General features: G+C 35.8%; 1 protein-coding gene across 4 annotated transcripts in view; it reads right to left on the bottom strand.

Moving 5' to 3' along the window:
• The window catches only part of WASHC4 (WASH complex subunit 4), a 67,650-nt gene extending 49,175 nt beyond the window's left edge, over window positions 1-18,475 (bottom strand). For 3 of the 4 annotated variants that reach the window (XM_081058412.1, XM_081058410.1, XM_081058411.1), the window contains exons 1-13: window positions 18,339-18,475; window positions 15,378-15,517; window positions 14,426-14,479; window positions 14,270-14,335; window positions 13,481-13,526; window positions 12,956-13,023; window positions 9,514-9,596; window positions 7,271-7,313; window positions 6,706-6,809; window positions 5,985-6,105; window positions 4,661-4,784; window positions 4,428-4,555; window positions 3,444-3,604 (exon numbers count right to left, since the gene is read on the bottom strand). In XM_081058412.1, coding sequence (XP_080914538.1) covers window positions 3,444-3,604; window positions 4,428-4,555; window positions 4,661-4,784; window positions 5,985-6,105; window positions 6,706-6,809; window positions 7,271-7,313; window positions 9,514-9,596; window positions 12,956-13,023; window positions 13,481-13,526; window positions 14,270-14,335; window positions 14,426-14,479; window positions 15,378-15,517; window positions 18,339-18,399 — 1,199 coding nt within the window. In that variant the 5' untranslated portion in view covers window positions 18,400-18,475. The remainder of the gene's footprint in view (window positions 1-3,443; window positions 3,605-4,427; window positions 4,556-4,660; window positions 4,785-5,984; window positions 6,106-6,705; window positions 6,810-7,270; window positions 7,314-9,513; window positions 9,597-12,955; window positions 13,024-13,480; window positions 13,527-14,269; window positions 14,336-14,425; window positions 14,480-15,377; window positions 15,518-18,338) is intronic. The other variant, XM_081058413.1, reaches the window with a different exon arrangement.
• Window positions 18,476-21,769: the final 3,294 nt, after the last annotated feature.

Consider the following 21,769-nt stretch of genomic DNA (forward strand, 5'->3'; position numbering starts at 1 on the left):
CTCAGTCTGAGGAGGAATTATGCCAAAGTGTTTAATAAATCATATGACATTCACCTTTTGCTGTCTGACTTACTATACTCAGCACAATACCCTCTAGGTCCATCATTGTTGTTTTAAGGAAGTAAAACCCTACCATCCAATCTGAGAAAAAGGATTCTTGCAGAGCCAGGAAACTAGACAAAGACACCAATAGTTGTACTTTTTGCTTCACCTTGAATGGTGCTAAGACGTACTATTGGACTTGTGGATGATTCCATTTAAAAGTCTGGAACACAGAGAAAAAGCAGGGCCCTTGGGCAATGTGTCCTCTGCTGAGGAGGAGGCTATGATCAGGACTCAGCAGGGATACAATGTACAAAAGGGGACAGAAAAGTCATGAGCAAAGACAGAAGGAAGAGTCCTAGACGATGGAGACCTCTCTGACAGCAATCATGTCAATAACATTATGACCCAGTCAAGAGCATTGGCTCAGCTTTAGATCAGAGTATGCAGGATGAGGTTTGTCTGTCACTCTGCCCATCACTCCTACCTCCAGACTCCATATCTTTGTCTCTTGTAAAAGTATACAAATGAAAATGCTTTAAGTTTTAAAAAGCAAGTTAACTGACAAAGGGAGTCCAAAAATGACCAAGGATCCCATCAAGACAGTCAGTTTGTGCTTCAATTCAAAGCACAAACAGAAGGGAAGGAGAAAAAAACAAATCTCCTGCCCCAATATAACGCACTAAATATTGTCAACACTTGTAAGTCAACCGGAGATTTGAAATGAAGGTTCATACCCCTAACCTCTGAAGTCAGTAATCCCAGTGTCAAAGTGGTTGTGAATCAAAAACAAAATGCAGCAACCTACAAATCTTGGACCCCCGTTGAAGAGGTGGCTGGGGCACATGGCCAGTTAGGGTGCAGTGTACAGTGTGGCAGGGAAACTGTGCCCCACTGCTTCCTCCTCGCTTACATAATGAACTCATGGAGCCTGACTGGGACAGCTTTCAGTCACCCCTTCAACTTTTTCTAAAATGTTAGCGCTCATGCTGATCACACCATCTCGCCTTTTCTGAGTTTCATTTTAGTGGAGTGAATTTTAGGTTTTTTTATGGCAGAATTGCCAGAATGAGAAAGACATTGCCCCCTTCAGCTCCACAGAGCTCTACAGTGCCTGTGTATCTTTGGAATCAAAGAATTTGGAAACAAAATTTTAACATGTGGGGGTATTTGAAAGTCAACGTATTCAACCTTCCAACTAGTAAGCCTTCCTACATAACTTGGACAGATGACCATCTATATTCTGCCACATAGGTCTAGTGAAAGCGCACATTACCTCAGAGTAGCCTACCAAACGCTACGTGGCACAGAGGCTGCAGAGGAGACTGGCATGGGTCTGCATGCCCGGACACAGACTTAGCTGAATGACCTGGCAAAGTTCATTTCTCTAAGCCTCATTTTCCTTATCTAAAAATGGGATAAAAGTAATACTTTAGAGTAGTAGCTAACAGTTTGTCCTCTAGCACTGGACTGCCAAGCTCTGCCACCTACCAGCTATTTAAATTTGGGCAAGTTTAATCTCTCTGTACTTCAGTTTTCTCATCTATAAAATGGCAGTAACAACAGTATATACCTTCTATCATTTTCTGATGATTCAAGATAAAAAATGTGACATTCCTGGAAGAGTTGTTGGCTTACAGAAAGCACTGGATATATTAGTTATCACCTTTATTATTTCCCACGTGAAAAGACTGTTAACAGGGTTTACATACAACCATGTGTTTAAACCCTTTGGCACAATGCCTACTAAATAGTTGAGCCTAATAATGCTGGCAATTATTATTATTACTATCTTTCATTTTCATCTTTTGGCTCTAGTTCAATCTTCTGGAACCACAGAGATCAAATCAATTCCCTCTTCAACCTGAATGCCCCTCAAATACTTAAAGAAACCCACTATATTGATCCTCTGGTTTCTCTTTTAAAGGCCAAACTATGCAGACCCCTCAATAACTCTTCAAACAGAATGGTTCTCAGGTCTTTTGACATCCTACTCAGCTTCATCTAGGGATGCTGCAGCTTGTGGCCACTTAAAATGTGGCGCCACCAAACACCAACCATGATATGACAAATAAGAATTCAATGGAACTACCAATTCCCATGACCTAGATATTGTAACTACCAGTTTCCATAACTTGGGTATACTTATTAATGTAATCTAAGTATGTATTCACATTTTTAGGAACTGCATCACACTGTTAAAGAATATTAAGCCTCTGATAACCAAAATGTATCTTTTTAATTACTGCTATTAACCTGATCCCTGTCTCTCCATCTTACTGAACTGATCTCTTTAAATCCCAACTTATCTCTTTATCCCTTCTCAATTCTGCTTTAGAATGCATTAGAGACAATTGCAATCTCTGCCATGGGTAGTCCTGCTTGAGGAGTTGTCATTTTCTGCTGACTTTAATCACAGGACACGGGAGTACTGAGAGATTCCATAGGAAATCTCCTGTACTCAATGTATTCCTCCTTCTCCCATTGGGTAGCAGTGACCCAATTACCCTCAATAGTCAAGATCAGCGTAACGTTGGTAAGTATCCCAATTATCCTTTAACCGTGTCACAGACAGAAACTGTCCAGCACAGTCCTGTGTCACTTCACTTAAAATCTTCATCCAGGTCAACATGTGATTTATAACTATACTCAAGGAAGAATGTGCAGTAAATTTAATTGTTCATGCTAGCAGATGGGAACATTGGGGCTCTTGGTAATATTCTCTTTGCGTATATTTGAAAATTTACAAAATAAAGAGTTAAACAAAAAAATAAGATGTAAATATCAGAAGAACCTAAAAGTTAAAGCATTCTTTTAAGAAAGACTAAGGTACAAAGAATAATTATTTTCCCCTTTAAACTTTAAGTACTTTTTGACTTTTTAAATATGTGCATACGTTACTTTCATAAAAATAAAAATAAAGAAAGGGGATGCATCAGATTAAAGTCAACTCCTCCAAAAAATCGTCATTAAATCACGGACAATGATTTCAATGTCATCAAATGACATCTACGGTACAGATTTCACTTCAAAAAATATTCAATGCATCTGATAAAAAGTATATGTATGTGTGTGCATATTATGTAGGTGTACATACATGTGTATACGTGCGTATATACACACGTATACACATATACACATATATGTATATTGCCAAAAAGTATAACTTGCCTAAACCTTAAATTTTAAGCATAAAATATTTAAAACGAAACAAAAAGAAACTCCTAGAAAATAAATCTGCTAGAGATTGCCCAACCTTTTTTTCTCTAGTAATGAGTAAGTATGTTTGGTTTTGTAACTCAAATGCTTTACATATATTTAGAATCAGTAAAATTTGAAAATATAAAATATCTAAATATTTTCATTATGTAAAAGTGTATTTTCCCAGGTATAAAACCTACTTGCTAAGTGATTGAGCTTTCTGCTGCAGGAAAGCATCTCTGTGTATTTTAATGGCTTGAAGACTTTTTCTGTCTAGAAGTTTGGCAGCTGCTGGTATTTTCTGGATCAAAAAATTATCAGGAAACCAAATAATGTTAGCCGTCAGAGTGATGGCTGGTGCCTGAAAGAGTAAACGTACGGGGGGACAAATCATTAAATGCAGGCTAAACAACAAATTATTTAATAGTTCTACAATACCCAATGGAAGACAATTTATTTCAAGAAACATTAAACATAAAAAACTACTCATTATTATGAGACAAATTATCTTATGGCACAGAGGTAAGGCATTCCTATATCTGGTGTGGAGCGTAACAGTAATTTTATTCTGCATACATATTAAACAACACACACACCCATGTGCACACATACACTTACACACTTGCATGAATTTTAAGATGAGTGAAAATATGCAAAAAATCAAATAGAAATCCTCATGACCTTTACTTTCACTCTGTATTAGTGAAAAAATAAAATACAATAAAATACCAAGATGGCTGGGATCTCAAAGTCACATATCACTTAATATTCTATTCACACAAACTAAAGTTTCAACTTTGAAATCAGGTGTGTCACATTATGGAAATAGCAAAGATATAGAAAAAATTAAAACATTTTTTCTACTTCAATAATGAGAACGAGTGGCAAGAAGAGGAGAAAGAAGAGAAAAAAATAGTAACAGTAATAAAAAGTTAATGTACAGGAAAAAAATGTGGAAATACCACCACTTATATGCATTTATATTACACTGAATTATAAGGTGTTTTCATTTAATATGCTACTTATTTCTGGAATGCTTGGGTTTTTTAATGAATATTACATTTTTGTAATTATTATTACAAAAAGCATTTTTGTAAACAGGAATAAAATACCTTTTAAAATATCTAGTTTCATTCAAAACTTTTCACCTACTCAAATTAAAAAAATAAAGTCCAAGTTCTTACCTTCTTACAAATATCCAATAAAGACTTATAAAACTTTTTATCAACAGTTCGAAAAATTTGAAAGTGCAGTACAAAGAGTCCACAAATTCCAACATACTTGTCTCTCTGGTCAATTTCAGAAGGCTCTCCTTATGCAATGATAACATGAGAGAAAAACAGAACATATGTAAAATTCTGCTTTCAAGGAAACACAAACTTTATAAACAAAAAGCAAAAATAGCACTTCATATTACCAAGTCTGGCTTCCACATTTGCAAAAATTGAGCGAATACTATGTGCAAATTCTTCAGCAAAAGTGCTATTTTTTGACACAGATACTCCCCCATTGAGAGAATCAAACTGCTGCTCTATACAGGCCTAAAGAGGAAACATTTAAAGAGAACTTTAGACTCTCAATAATAAGCTATTAAGTAGATATAAACATAGTATGTGTGATAAACATCAACATTCATCATTTCAATTTTACAAACACTGAAGTTCAGGTTTTCACCTTTATCTAATCAAATTATCTAAATCCTTCTGAATGGAAAATTTGTATGTACTTATATATTTGAGTATCAGTTGTGTGAAAGTAATAGAACTGAACCAAAAATCAATTAACCCAACATGAAGAGACACACAGTGATGTACAGAAGATATATCTGATGAAGCAGTGGAAAACATGTTTTATTCTTTACTTTGCACTTTTAAGAGTAGAGTTTATTTTTCCTGTTTACAATTACTTTCCTAGCACTTTATACAGTATATGTAGAAACGTCTCCTGGAAAAAGAATCAATGACCAAAAAAATTACCTTTTGAATCTAATGGATTAAACGTTAAATTGATATAAAAAAAAGAGTTGGAATCAACCTGTTAAAATTGTGGTCATGTAAAATATAAATTAAAGGTAACCTTGAAGCAGACTTTACATGGAATATAATGCAATTTCTGGTGAATACTACGCAAAGCACTGCTGTTCAATAGAACTTTCAGTGATGATGGAAATGTTCTACATCTCTGGTGTCTGATATGATCGCTGGCCACAAACACGTGGCTATTTTTAACCCCAGCTTTACTGAGATATTACTGACGCATAACATTTGTAAGTTTAAGGTGTACAGTGTGATGACTAGATTACATGCGGCTATTAAGTATTTGAAATGTTGCCAGTGAAGCGGAAGAAGTGAATTTTTTATTTTAATTTATTTATTTAAATTCAAATAATCACATGTGGTTAGATGCCATCTAGACTATGCAGACCCAAATTATATTCTCTGAGACTGGGAAAAATTAAACACTTTTAAAAGGTAGTCTTACAAACCTAAATCTAGAGGTTAACAACACAATATACTTAGATCTTAATCCTTGAGTAGCTTTATCCTTTTACATAATTAAAGAAACAATCCTATTGTTTCTTAGTACACTATTGATTTTGCTTGCTAGTATATACTGAAATATTTTAGTACACTAACAATGTTTTACGACAAAGCACTTTTTAAAGAAAAACACATTCAACAGTATGTTATTGAGTCAACTAATATAAGCCCTTTTACTATACCCCGATATAGCTCTCATACCTGAAATATCATTCCATCAAGTAACTGCCCTTCTAGCTTCAGCAAGAACTTTTCAAATGGCTTTAGTTTTTCTTCCTGAATTCCAAATTTTGAAGGATTGTGATGGACAGATTTCAGTAACCTTGTGGAAGATCAGGAGAAAGACCATAAATTTGCCTAATACTTAAAATTTCCCCTAGAAATCAAAACTTTGTATCTGTTTTTCTTGTTTGGTTCTACATATCTGAAAATTTGAACAAAAAAAATCCTAATGTATTTAATTTCCTAATCATGCCTTTTTATATCATCTTAAATTCAGATATCTGGTGCTCTCTAGATACCAGACACTTATTACTTATAGACTGAATAAAATAAAATGCCTTGGAGTATACAATGGGGAAAAAAAACTCAAGAAAAACAACTGACTCTTGAATAAAAACCAAGGCAAAAATAACTCAAGTCCTAAGGCAGTCAAGAATTAGGATGCTTTATACAAGTATATCACACTCTCAAACAAACCCACTTGAAATTAAAGAATCGTTAGTGTCTTCATAAAAACATCTGATATGAGATCCTTCTAAATATAAATCTCCAAGTCTTTTAAAGGATTTGCACTATTTATATTTTTTTGCTTTTTACTAAAACATTAACTATAATAATATAATAATATAATAATAACATAACTATATAACTATAACTATATAACTATATAATAATATTTTAAATATTTTAATTGGCTCACCTTTTATACATAGTCCAGTGGTCTTTTAACGTGATATGATTATCAATAATTTCATCCAGGGTAAGCAAAACTGTTAGCAGCTCTCCCAAGTGCTCATACATAGTCTGTTAAAAAACCTTTAATGATTACCATTTAATCACTAGTTAGAAGTTAAACTTTACGTGGATTTTTAAAGTTAAACACATTCAAGCTAATCACTGAATTAGTTAAAGCAGTGAATAAACCAGTTAGATGAAACTACTGATCCTCAGATAAAATAATTAGCTTTGAACTAAGAAACATTTTGCCCAGTATTTCATCCTAACTGTGATAGCGCAGATTTGTTTCACTCTCCAAAAAGACCACTTGGAGAATCTGCATTCGGCCACTATTGAGAAAAACAAAGAGTTACACTGATAGTGGTCAGTAATGCCCCATCAACTTCACAAACAAAAAAAGAACAAATTAAAAAAAAAAGAAATCCTTTAAGAGTCTTGCTATAATTGTACAAACTCCCCAATCACACAAACTCCGAAATAAAATATAGTAAAAATTAGCTTTACAGGTCAGGTTAAATTACTTTTACCTGAAAATGAACTCCAGTTGTCTCTATAATTTTGGGTGCAACCCTGTAATAAAATAATACCCATGTTAAAAAAAAAATCACAAAATCTTTTTTGGTCACAATTCATCTTTACTTTAAGGAAAACACATAGCAGCAAGAACTCTTGGGATTTTAATGTGTATTTATCTTTATTTAGGCTTTAGTCCCCCAAATTTAAGGGATCCATGCAATTACTACCACATCCCACTTTCCCAAGAAGGGAACTAACTTGTACATACATAGTCTGGGTTATCCTTGCCTCTACCCAACTTAATGGGTAGGGATGCCACAATACGTGGCCTATGGATAACCTCAGCCATTTAAACCTAAGGGATCTAGCTTGGGAGGGAGGGAGAGAAATAACAAAACTAATAATTCTTTCTAAACTATTAGAATTTCCCAATTCCCAACTAGGATCTTTGTTATCCAACCCAAACTGGCATTTGGGAACTAATCCTCTCTTTAGTCAGGTTTATTTCTGAGTTGTCATTCCTACTAAAAAACAACACATACAACTAAGATTATACTAAAGTCAAAAGGCCTGGGATAATTCAATTTTACTTCCTAGAGATGCAATTTATTCAACAGTAAATAATTTAAGATAGTATTTATCAAAGCACATATATTCCACAAGATAGAATATTTTAAAAATTAAACACAAAATTCAAATAAATTTTATCTTTCTTGGGCAGGAGAGTCCTCTTGAATTACACACTAGGTACTACAGGGATTGGGGGTTATACTCATTCCCTTCGGGCAGGAGGAGAGTTTCAGTGAAAGGACAGAACATAAAATGAATACCTGAGGGGTAAAAATGAGAATGGGAAACATTTAACACTTTCTTACTGTTTATAAAAAAAAAAAGTTAAGATGCAGCATGCTATTGTAAGAATAATAATGAACAGACTGGTGAACAAAACAATCTCCTAATTGCTATGAAATCTTGGCAAACAATTCCTCAGGGCCTCAGTTATCTCTTGTCAAACTTGAGAATTCCCTAGTTATATATCTAAACAAAGTTATTGTAAGTTTATAATTACAGTCATGCTTATCGACAGGGATATGTTCTGAGAAATGTGTTTTTAGGTGATTTTGTCATTATGCAAGCATCACAGAGAGCACTTACACAAACCAAAGTGGTATAGCGTATTGCACACCTAGACTATATGGTATATAACTTATTTCTCTGTAGGAGAGGAAAAATAATTTTCCCTCTACCCTCTCTGTTCTTGGCTAAGATATTTTAGTACAGAGAAGGAGACATCCTTACAAATGGAGATTTCCCTTACAAATGTAAATGTGTTTCACAGAGTAACTTCTACTTGGTTTTCAGAGCTTCTCCCTTGTCTGCTGTTTCTCAAAATTAACAGCCCAAAATAAACCTTACGCCAAATGGACATATTTTGGGGTGACAAATTCTGTTCCCCTACAGCTCCCAGGCTACAAAGCTGGGATGTTACTGAACTCAATACTGTAGGCAACTGTACCTCAATGGTAAGTATCTGTGTAATGGGTTGTGCTACAGCACCACCATGACTGCGATGTCACTAGGTGACAGGAATTTTTCAGCCCCATAATCTATGGAACCACTGTCATATGTGTGGTCCATTGTTGACCAAAACATCGTTATGTGGCACATGACTGTAGTAAGCGGGGAAAAGTTTAAGTGTAAATTACTAATCATGTGAGATATTTTTTTGTGGTAGTAAGAATGGTAAAGACTGAAAATGTGATCATTTTTCTTGATTTAGGGCAGTGGTCCCCAAACTTGTTAGATCATTAGAATTACAAAATTTTTTCAACATAGGTTCCCTAACCCCACTCCCGAAGATTCTGTAGTTTAAGAAAGCTCTCATGTGATTCTATTGAGTCAGGAAACCTTCAATGTAAAGGAGGGAGGAAAGGAATTAGGAGAGAACATGGCATGTTAGCCTTTTTCTATACAATCAAATTTCGTTAAGGTTATTCAGTCAACATTCTCATTCACACAGATACTGAGTTCATTCACCATTGTAGAAACTGTGTCTTATTAGCCTATCATTTTTTTTTTATTAAACACATCAAGTAGTGTTTGAAAGAACATAAGTGTTCAAAAAATGCTGAATAAGTGAATGAAGTAATGAGTGAGTAATAAACAAAAAGCTATTTCAGGTAATTAACTAATTTTAGAAAAACATTTCCTGCATCTCTATTATAAATGCAAAAATATTTCTAAAATCCGTTACTTGTTATTGATATAGAGGGCAGCCAACTGGTGGACTACATTCATCACCACTTCATAGCACCTGGTAACAAAACAAGACAGTTCCTGAAATGACAAGTGAGGTATATGTTACAAAGTTGCTTTTTAAATGTCTCCATTTCTGACTGAATTTTATGGTAAAAACGCTAAACGAAAACAAAAGTTTTCCAGTAAAAACTGGAGTTAACCTGCAGCCAGACAACTTCAAGCATCCCTCAAGCAAACAATTCTTAACTCACCTCCTGCATCCCAATGTCATTTTTATCTCTCTGCCTTCATAGCATTTCATTCATACTACTACTTGAACTCGTGTTTTAGTTACACATATAATTCCTAAGTGACAGAGGACAGTCTCATTTCTTTTTTGAATATCCACTGCCTAGCATAGTGGCTAACCCTCAACTGCTTCTCAATAAAAATTTCTGTCCTATCAAATGAATAAATGAATGAAAATTTGAGTGAACGACGCTCAAAAGCTGCCAGTTTAGAAAGTATGACAACGATGGAAAGGGGTCTCCAGAAATCACTGAAATAACTTCATATGTTCATCATTAAAAGAGCTTGCACCTACCATATCCCACACCTCCTCAAAATTTCTTTTCAGAAGCTTGCAACTTTAAACCTATAGTTTGTATCCCAAAGTATTTAAAACCAGATTAAATTTATGGCTGTTTGAAAATTTTAAGCTCTACATGGGCAGGAATTTCTGTTGGCTTTGTGCACTGTTGTATCCCCACCACTAAAAATGGTTTGTAACATATATGCCAGGCTTAAAAATAGAATTTTATACAGCTGTCAGTGAGACCCAAAAACAATTGAGTGTTTCTGAAAATGAAAACAAGGGACATACAAATGGCAAATAGACATATGAAAAAATGTTCAACATCACTAATCATCAGAGAAATGCAAATAAAAACCACAATGAGGTATCACCTCACCCCAGTCAGAATGGCTGTCATCAACAAGACAAATAGTAACAAGTGTTGGAGAGGCAGTGGAGAGAAAGGAGCCCTCATACACTGTTGGTGGGAGTGCAGACTGGTGCAGCCTCTATGGAAGGCAGTGTGGAGGTTCCTCAAAAAATTAGGAACTGAATTACCATATGACCCAGCAATCCCTCTCCTGGGTATCTACCCAAAAAATCTGAAAACATTTATCCCTAAAGACACGTGTGCTCCAATGTTCATTGCAGCTTTGTTTACGGTGGCCAAGACATGGAAACAACCAAAATGTCCTTCGATAGATGAATAGATAAAGAAGTTGTGGTATATATACACAATGGAATACTATTGGGCGGTAAGAAAAGATGAAATAGGAACATTTGTGACAACATGGATGGATCTTGAGATTATAATGCTAAGCGAAATAAGTCAGACAGAAAAAGCAGAGAACCCTATGATTTCACTGACATGTGGTATATAAACCAAAAAGAACAAGACAAACAAATGAGAAACAAAAACTTATAGACACAGACAATAGTTTGGTGGTTACCAGATGGTAAGGGGGAAGGTAGATGAGGGTCAAGGGGATCAAATATATGGTGATGGAAGGAGAACTGACTCTGGGTGGTGAACACACAATGGGATTTATAGATGATGTAATACAGAATTGTACACCTGAAATCTATGTAACTTTACTAACAATTGTCACCCCAATAAACTTTAATTAAAAATATAAAGAAAAAATAAAGAAAATGAAAACAAGGCATTTCAATTTTATTTAAACAGCTCTAGTTTTACATTTCTTATTAAATTTCTAAAAGTTTAATAAAAGCAGAGAAAAGAACAGAAAATGCAGAATAGCACAAAATAAAAAGGCAGAAACAAGTCCAGATACATAACAGACTATTTATATAAACTAGAAATAGAATTAACAAATTAAAAGACAAATATTTTCAGATTGTACAAAAAAAAAGTCAAAATTCAGATATATGCAGTTTTAAAGAAACACAACTAAAACACTATGACAATGAAAGCTTGAAAGAATGCAGAAAGATAAATCAAGAAAATGTTAACTCAAAGCTGGGGCAATGACATTAATATAAGACAAAAATAGGCTTTTTAGCATTAGTATAGCTAATTACTATATACATTTATATATTAACCACATAATTATCACAGCTTAAGAGGGTCACCACATAACATTAAAAGATTCAATTCATTAGGAATGATGAACTTGTATGCACCAAAGATCCTCAAAGTAAGAAATGCAAAATTTGATAAAACTAGGGGAAGAAATTTACACATTTCTTAGACTCCTGCACAGCAGGATTCCTGTCAACGTCTAACAACAGGTGGCACTAAAAGGAGACTAGAAGGCAGGAAAAGGACATCTTTCTATTTCTTCCTACTTTTATCAACACAATCCAAGCAGAAGTGGTTGACCCCAGCAATGGCCAATTGCTCCAGCCTCCAGCTTCTTCCACCACTACAGAACCAACCTAATATCGCCCGCACAAAGGTAGCAGCAGCCAGGCAGCACTGCGTCCTCAGCAGTACAAGTACTAAGTCCAGGGGGCTCCTCCTCCAAGCTCTCAGGTTCTGGCAACCCCATCTTTTACTGTTTTTCCTCTAGATGTAAGTAAGAGGTGGTATCTGCTTCCTCTGGATTATTTCACTGTTCTTTTTCTTTCAGGCCTCCAAATCTTGTGTAACCAACTCTCTTATTTTGAAATACCTTGTGTGACCTGTTTTCTGGACTGGACCCTGACTGGCACATACCGTAAGAGAGGATAATTTCAACGAAACGCTCTCAGTTAAGTCAAATGACCCAAAAAAGTAGTAGAGATATAAAAGATCTGAACAATATATTAATATGCTTGATTCAATGAAATAATCATATCTTGTACCCAACAATCAGAAAGTAGGTGGGATTATGGGTATTTTTCCCTTATCTCCAATTTCTGCTTTTGTCATATTGTACAAGCATTGCTTTTATAATGGAGAGGGGTTATTTACTTCTTCTGATAAAATTAAACCAAAAGAACTAGAACAGCTAAAACTTTGCAGTGATGAAAAGCAAATCTAAATTGAAACATTTGATTAGAAGCATCAAGTGCAGTTACCTTTAACAACCTCATTAATGCTTATGTAACAACTGAACCATCTCCATTAACAACTTTTTCCTGATACAAATTATCTTTTCCTACCTGATACAAAGTTTAAATTATTTCAAAGGCACAGTAACAAATTGCCTGTAAATTAAATTATACAAAGAAACTTTATTTTGATCCTTATTTTCCTAAAATTATTATGAAAATCTCTCAGGAATTACCATATCAATTATAAGCTGATGACAACTAAGTGTCTTACCTCCACAGTACACATTCTAAGCATTTAAAGGTTTCATAAATCTTTTTTAATTATGTGTAATTTATTCAAACTTTTAAAAAGAAAAACCTCAATAAAAAAGTAAAAATTAGTTACCTGTAAGAACGAAATAAACCTGCCCATTTGAATTTGGCAATCACCTTCCACCATGCTGGAATCTGTGGCTTTAAAAGGCAACATGAAAAATTGTATTTCAATTGTTTTATATACTCAATCAACACCAAAAAATAAAATATGATTTTTATACATTAGTACATCTTCTAAACTGCACAACATTGAAAACAATTTTTACACTGAAGAGAAAAATAAGACAATCATTAATCACACATTGAAAAGTAACCATCTGTTTCACTATTTAATGAATTCAAGTAAAATTCTCATCTAGCTGCAGTGTTTTATAATTAACAAAAATATCACAAATAGACTTAGAGAATCTGTTGCTGCTTCATCACTCAGGTTTTTTTACCTGGTTACCGAACAAATAAACCAACAAAAAATCTGAATGCTTATTTTCTCACACTAATACATTATGATAGTCCTAGAATTGTGTTAAATTTTTAAAGCTCATTTGAATCTCAAGAAAGGCATCACAACATTACAATGTGAAATTTTAAAACTTACCTCCTTCTCCATAAAACAAGAGACCATTATAAAATTTAGTTTCAGCCTGTTTTAAAAAAAAAAAAAATTAAAATAATTGTAAAAAGTGCTATTTTGTTTTTAAATTCCAAGGCTGCTATCCATATTTCATAATAAGCAAAGGATTACATCACTTATTCACAACAAATTCATTTAAAATTCAAAAACTGCTTACAATACAGGTAAATTCAATTTGTCTTTAGAGTACCAAAAATATTACTGATAGACAGTCAAAGTCATTTCTTGATTTCTTAAGCCTTTACTTTGTCTTATCTGACCACTCTAATTGTCCCACGTCCTCCCATTTGTCCATGGGAGATAGAAAGCAAACACATAGTATCAAAAAGGCTGAGAAAAAAAGTTTACCGACTTCTCCCAGAGTTTTAATTGTTCATGGGCAAGGAAATACAAAACATATGAAAAATTCAAAGCTTTCTTAAAAACTCAGTTACATCTAGAAAGTCACGTATATAGGGCAGGTAACACAGACTTTGAAAGTAGGCAGACCCAGACTCAAACAATTACTACCAGTAAAATGTTAGACAAGTGACACTCTCTTTAAGCCTCAGTTTCCTCATCTATTCCTCACATACCGTCCTGCGTTGTTGTAAGCATTAACAGAGTTAGCATGGTGCTTGGTACATAGTAAGTACTCTGTCATTATTATTACTATTACTTCTTTAAATAAATAAATATTCATGCATACTGTATACATTTAAGCACATATTTGCTTTTAAATGTTTTTAACATCTTAAGAATACAAATAATTACCTCATATTTTAATTTCTTGATTTCACAACAAAGTGCAGCATAAACCGTGATGACTTTGTTTAAGACCTAGTTTCATGAATAAAAAGATTAAAAAGAAAATTATAGCAGATCACTAAAGCATTTTAGACATAGATTTTTAGGTTTAGGAATCCGTACCTTATTTTCAGTCTTTATGAGTTCCAAAAGGGAAGACTGCTCATAAGGTAAAAGCTATAGAAACAAGGAAAAGAACATCTTTTTAATTTGAAAAGAATCACTGAAATCTTAAATGCACAAATTGAGACTAGTTCTGTTCTATTTAACTTGCATTAGACCCTATATTCAACCAGATGGGGAGTGACTACTAATGGGTACAGGATGTCTATTTGGGGTGGTAAAAATGTTCTAAAATGGCTCTAAGGATGGTTGCACAATTCTGTGAATACATTAAAAAGCAAAGAATTGAATACTATCTCAAGAAAGCTGTTATTTAAAAAGTCAATATGTGATTTAGGACTAGTACAAAATAAGTGCTCAATAAATGTTATTATTTAAGTGGTAACAGGCTACAGTTTTAGAGATAAAACAAGATAGAACGACCTCAAATTGGAACAAAGCAAGAGTAACCTGTTTTACACATTGCAAAATTATTCCTACATTAAGATCCCCTGAATAACATAAAGGAACTTATGGTAAATGATGAAAATATTCTGTTATCTATATTGAGATATGAGTTGCATGAGTATATGTGTTTGGCAAAATCACTGAACAGTATATTTTAAATTTATGCATTTCATTGTATGTAAAATAACCTCTATAAGAAACAAATACAGCCTGAATATTCTATTCCAATCTTCTTCATTTTCTTGAAAATGAAAAACAAAGGCTAGCTCAAAGAGTTGGATGGACTATGTGACATTCTTGACACTAAAGGCTTTGAGTTTGTGTCCTTCTTTAAAAAAACAAAAACATACAAAAATATCTGCATAACTTAGAAAAGGAAATTAACAATTTTTCTCCAAATTTCTTTAATTTTCTAGATTCCAGATAATACAGGTTCCATTTTTAACACTTATGTTTTCAAGCTATAGTATGTCCTGAAAATGTATACATTAAAAAAAAATCAAACCTTTAATGCAATAGGATCAAGATTGAAATCCCAAACATCTCCAATCGAATCATCTAGTGCATCCTCAATTCTTCTCAATTGAGATGTATACTCCTCAAGAAATTTCCCATAATTCTTAAGTTGAACTTCAGCATGAATTTCTAAATTTAAATTTTAAAACAGTATGTGAGAAGTACAAAAATTACATGACATTTACTTCATATAATCTCAAAAGTCACAGCGAAGTAGATACTAAGCATTACTAAATGTATTACTCTGGAATGTCTGGACTTCTTAAAAATAAAGTTTCAAAGTTAAACAATAATTCAGCTTTCAATATTTTCCAGATAAAATAATATTCAAAGCAGATGTTGCCATATACAGAGAGATATATATCACCTTAAAACTAATTTTAAAGTAGTATGAAAAAGTCATTACCATTTGCCCTATAATCCAGGGCTTTTAAACAATCTGAATAATTCCTTAGACTATGCAATGTTCTAATTTTATGTTTTAGTCATAAACAACATTTTTGCAAAAAATAAAATAAATTCATGACCTGAATTAAGTGTAAAAATCTGTTGTCATAAAAGCAAAATTTAAAAACATAATTCTTAATTCTATACACTTGTTAAAAATACACCTATATATTGTTTTTAAAATGCATTTAGACCTGCTTCATCATAATGATTATTACTGCAATGCCCCCAAATTTACCAAGATTTGCTTTAATTATTTAACTATCATAATAGAGTTGGAAAAGCCAGTAAAGAACACTAAGTACAGAATACTGTGGTGATATTACAGAATTTACACGCTAATAGATGATTCTAAAGAGGCATTGGAATAAACAACAATAAAGCTATGCCTATTGGTCAATATTAATGAAAGTAAATACGTATTCCACCTCATCATACATAAGAATTCATTTCTTATTACAAAAGCAGCAAATTCAACTCCAACTCGGTTTCTTTTATTAACTTTATCCAATCCCTGTCTTCTAAAAAAGGTACAATTTTCTCTCCTCAAATTAGCAATGTGAAGCAACTCTAAGATAAAGCATTTTCTGATACATTAAGGATAAAGATCTGACTCCCCATTTTCCCTTATTTTGCAACTAATGCACTGAATCAGGTGGATCCATTTAGTCCATTAAGGTTCCTATCTCATTATAGCATTAATCTAGGCAATTCTGAAAAACAATTAGTCTAGATAGGATTCATAGTCCAAAAATTAATGAAAATCAGGCACAGAGATTAGAAGTCTCTGCCCTACAGCTTAAAATAAAAAGATTCTCAAAATAGATTCTGTCAGAGTCTCAAAATCCCAAGTACACATCTAATTCTCAGTTACATGGAAAATGACCTTAGTTGTATTTTAATCAAGAAATAAGTTCTTAATGACCATACTAGAAACACATGCCAATAAATTCCTTATTTAGTCTGGGGATTCACAAGGTATCAGGCAACAGAAAACCTGTAAGAACATTCAAGTTCCTTGCTGATAAGAAATAGCTGTAAAATTATTAAAAGTTAAAATAAAAAGATTTAACGTAAAAAACGATGTGGTGATTATCCAAGCGTGAAATTCCCAAACCCAACTTACACGCTTATCTCTTCCGACAGACCACATTCTTTGTTTTATCTGGGTATCCCTAGTACCGAGCACAGCGCCCGGCACACAGACAACGTCTGCTGAGTCAATCAGATCACTGTACTCTAAGGTGAACCGTTTTCAAACCCAGTCACATGCTTTTATCACAATTTTCGGAAGATGAAGGTCCATATTCTATTTTACACATGAGAATTCATTGTTTACTCCAAAGGCAGAGTTGGGGACCTCTGTCCATAGACCGTCACACGTAAGGTGCTGTCCACTTTGTAACAGTCAATACAGAATCCTCTCCCCACAAAAAAATTGGAGAATTTTGTTATTCCCACCAAGATTGTGTTTTAAGGCGGCCTAGGAGCTAAGAGCTTGTAGAGTGAAAAAAACTGCAAACCATCCCTTAATTTACTCACGCTTCTTTGAAACACTAAAACCTAATTACACGCAAGTGTGTACACGAGTCCTTCTTTGCAAAATTAAGCAAAACTCGTAGGTAATTTTTTTAAAATTACATTCACCTTTTAGAAAAATTGCATTAAAAACAAATTCACAAGCAGTATGGTCCCAGTATCTCCAATATCACTTAAACAGATGAATATCACCAAAAAAAAAAAAAAAAGACTGCCAACTCGTGTTAATCTTAAAAGAGTTTCGCTACCATAATTAGTTTGGCCTCTACGTTTTGCTACGTGGAACTGCATTTGTTGGTTTTCTGTCATTGGATTCTAAGTCAAAGTCGGACAGCTCGATTTTACGAAGCAACACGCCAGGCAGACGTGCCGTAATGTGTGAGACCTTTCCAGCGACGATGGAAACTACAGGGCATCACTTCCACGTAACGTACATAAGAGGCAAAGGAGGAGATGAATTAACCATCACGTGAGAAGAGCTCCTTTTCGGAGCTTCAATGGTGGTAAGAACGCGACGGGAACAACACTCCAACTTCCACAAGTTGATTGGGGAGGGGAAAAAAAGAAAAACAGGAAACCGAAACAGGAACCCTCCGCCTCGGCGAGACCGAACGCTCGGACGCTGTGGCGAAACCCCCGCGCGTCCCGAGACAGGACCCGCCCCGCCCGAGGCCCCCGGCTGCAGCAGCAAGTGGACGCCGCTCCCCCGGGGGCGCCGCGGGCTCCCCTGGAGGGTCACCGCCCCGAAGGCCGAGCCCGCACCGCGCCAGCCTGACCCGCCATTGCTGGGACCCTCATCCCCAAAAGTAACGCTTGGGAACGCGTCCCTCTCCACGGGCAGAAAGTGCCCCGAACCCGACGGCTGCGCAGCGACCGCGACGCCAGCCCTCGCGCAGAAACGCCGCCAGGGCTGAGGCCCGAGCGGAAGCTCCCACCCGCAGCCCTATCCCCGCTGCTCCCTTACTCTGTGAGCCGTCGTCGACGCGGTCGAACTCCCAGTCCGGGGACAGAGTCTCCACCGCCATCACCACGACGCCTCCCTCAGTCACAGCTCCAACCAGCCGGGTGGACTACGGCGGCCTCACCCCAGCGGCTGTCAAGACACGTGATTTCCGGCTCTGGCACCACCCCCGTGCGCTAGGGGCGCGGGGGCCGCTGGGAAAGCGAGTCCTACTCGGTGGCCGAAGGCAGCTGCAGTGGAGGCGGCGGTCCTCACCGTGTCCTCCGGTTTCCACTGGGGCTTCGCCACTGCTCTCTTCTGATGCCACACCTATATCCTCAAGTTCGCCCTGCTGTCTCCAGGCTACTTTTAATACCTGGGAGTTGCTCCCTCAGTCGGGCCTACAAAGGGCAAAATGGATGAGGTGGGGGCTTAACAAGAAGGTGTGGTCCTGTCCTCGAGGAAGTCGCTGTCCAGGCGATTCTCCCGAGAAGCCAGCATTTTCAACGCTCTACCTGTCACCACCATCGGAGAGCTGCTTTCTTCCTGCAGGACGTGTGCGGATCGTTCTTGGGAAAAAAAAAACAAAAAAAGAAACTGCGAGGAATAGTTACTTTACAAACACCAAACCATAGCGAGGAATTTTACTACTCTAGTTCTGTGATACTGGCATGCTCTCCACCCCCTCCTCTCAAAGGTGGGGGGAAGGCGAGAAGCGCTATTTAAGTGTGTTTTTAAATGTCTACCTGCTACCTGGTTTTTCCGAAAATAAGAATCTGTGTTACCCAGTGACTCTACTTACAGTAATGTTCGTTGCTGCATGGTTTTTAATAGATACTAATAGGACAAGATCCAAATGTCCATCAACAGGGAATAATTATGTAAAGTTTAATAATCCACACTATGAAATACTAGATATCTGTTAAATGAAATGAAATAGATGTATAGAGGCATGCGAAAACTGTTAATGTCTTCAACCAGTATTTAATCAAGACCGCCTCTGGTTAATGTTATCACAGTGACTAAAACCCTTCAAAGAGTTCGGTTGTCTGGTAAGGGAAATCAGTAAGATATTTTAACCTAGGGATCAACAAAGTACAGTTGACAGATCTGCCACTGCTTTTGTAAATAAAGATTTAATGGAACACAATCGTGCCCATTTATTTGCATATTGTCTATGGCTGCTTCACAATACAATGGCAGAGTGGAGTAGTCCCTACAGTGACCATATTGGCCAGGAGCCTAAAATATTTACTATCAGGCCCTGAAGAGAAAGTTTGCCAGCCCCTACTTTAACTTCAAAAGAGCAAAATAAGAAAAATAAAAAGTCTTTCTATATAAGCTGTAGTCTACAGAGTGGGTTGAAATAATCTAATTTTAAAAGCATAATGATCTTAGAAAAGTCTTATAATTAATACATCAAAGTAATTGACAGGACACTTCTAGGTCCTGGAGGCAAGGAGGCAGCCTAAAGTACCCAAATAGACTTGTTTGCAGTTAATAAAGTAGATAAAAATAACTTTTTAAAGATCTGAAAGAGAATAAAAGCAGGCAGAAACCACAGGAAAATTTATTCAGTGACTGGTAATAATTATGTTTAGGGCTTTTTGCCTGACAGTGTCTTTCATCGCTTCAAATACAGGAGTGCAACACTGCAGTTTTACTGGCTCGAGGTGGTAGCAAAACTAAGTTCAGGGTTGTTGGAAGAGATGCTGGAAATTTGGGGGGTAGGGGGGAATCCTGAAGCAAGGGACACACAGAAGGGATGAGATCTAAATTCCAAATATAAACTCTGACCTAATTCCTGGCTGACCACTAAACTACGTGAAAGAGGGTCTGCTGAAATAGCAGTCAGTAGTCCCTGAAAAACAACTGTGCCTGTTGAGAAGTGTGTTTGCTGCCCTTTGATGCAGATATTCTCCAACAGATGTGCACATCAGGTAGCAAAAGCTAACACCCTGTGGGTTTAAGATAGCAGTGAACAGAGCTTGGGCTGACAGAGCAGCTTGAAATTTAGAAGGAAAAACTGATAATCAAGGGAACTACAAAGGAAGTGAACCCCCAAATCTGAGCAAAACCACTGGCCAAATCTTTGTCTAAATGAAGAACTAAGCAGAAAGATAAGCTGCTGTACTCTACAAGGTTTGAGTCCAAGCAAATTTACTTCTTTCTAAATTAAAACCACAATAATTTTAAGAATATCACAGAGTCACTGACTTGGCATTTTTTGATAATGAGTGATAAAGTTTTATTAACCAAAATCTGAGAGAATAGAAAGAAGAAATAAATAAAATTACAAGTACAGTTGAAAATTTTAACACTTCTCTCTTGGTATTTGATATAACAAGTAGACAGAATATAGGATTGAATGATATCTCAACCAACTTGTCCGAATTGATATTTATAAGACATTCTACCCAACAACAGTAAAAGAGACATTCTTTCAAGCGTACAAGAAATATTCAATAAGACAGGCCATATACTAGGCCACGAAACAAGTCTCACTACATTTAAATGGATTGAAATGTTATAGTTATATTCTCTGACCACAATGGAATTATATTAGAAATCAATAACAGAAGAATCTCAAAATCCCTGAAATTCCCTAAATATTAGCACAAATCTCAAGTGCATTATGTTTAATGAAGAAAACCAGTCTAAAAGTTACACAGTCTGTGATTACATTCATTTGACTTTCTTGAGGAGATAAAACTACAGTGATAGAGAACATTTTAGTGGTTATCAGGGTTAAGGGGTGGTTCGTAAACATGACTAAAAGGGATAGGGGAAGGAATTTGGGGGAGGGGGCTATGGGGAGTAGAACTGTTCTGTATTCTGAATGGTTCCTTACACAGATCATACAGTTGTTAAAACTCAGAACTCTATACCAAAAATAAAGGCCATTTTGCTGTATGTTAATTTTAATACATCTATTTGTGGGATTGGCCTTCACATGTACCTGACTTCAGGATTTAAATGATGTCAGCTCTTGGATTTTCACTTTTTCTTTTTGTCTCTTCACAGCTTTTGCTACATTCTTTAGGTTCCATGGCAGCCCATGGTAGCCCATGGCAGTCCAGTGGTAGCCCATGGCAGTTTCAGGCTCATCACCATACCTGATCTAGCATAAGAGAAAAAAGGAGCATGCTACTGATAGCTTAAACAGAAGTCCCAGAATTAAGTGGCTGGCCTTGATTAGCCTCATTACTAAGACATTGTGTATACTGCTGAACCAATCATTGTAATTCAGGGGATGGGAGGGATGTACGGATTGGCTTAGTCTAGGTCATGTGCTCCACCACTGGATCCTGCAGGGAGGGGTTGAGGGAGAAGTAACTTCATAGGAACCGCATGTCCTAAGAGAGGGGGAGAAGCATATCCTCAGAGGAAAACCAGGATAGGTTATCCCAAGTAGTGGGCTGGTCTAAGAGTAGTGCTCTACCTGTAGATCACTC

Source organism: Rhinolophus hipposideros (genome assembly GCF_964194185.1).
Source record: "Rhinolophus hipposideros genome assembly, chromosome: 9".
Taxonomy (NCBI): domain Eukaryota; kingdom Metazoa; phylum Chordata; class Mammalia; order Chiroptera; family Rhinolophidae; genus Rhinolophus; species Rhinolophus hipposideros.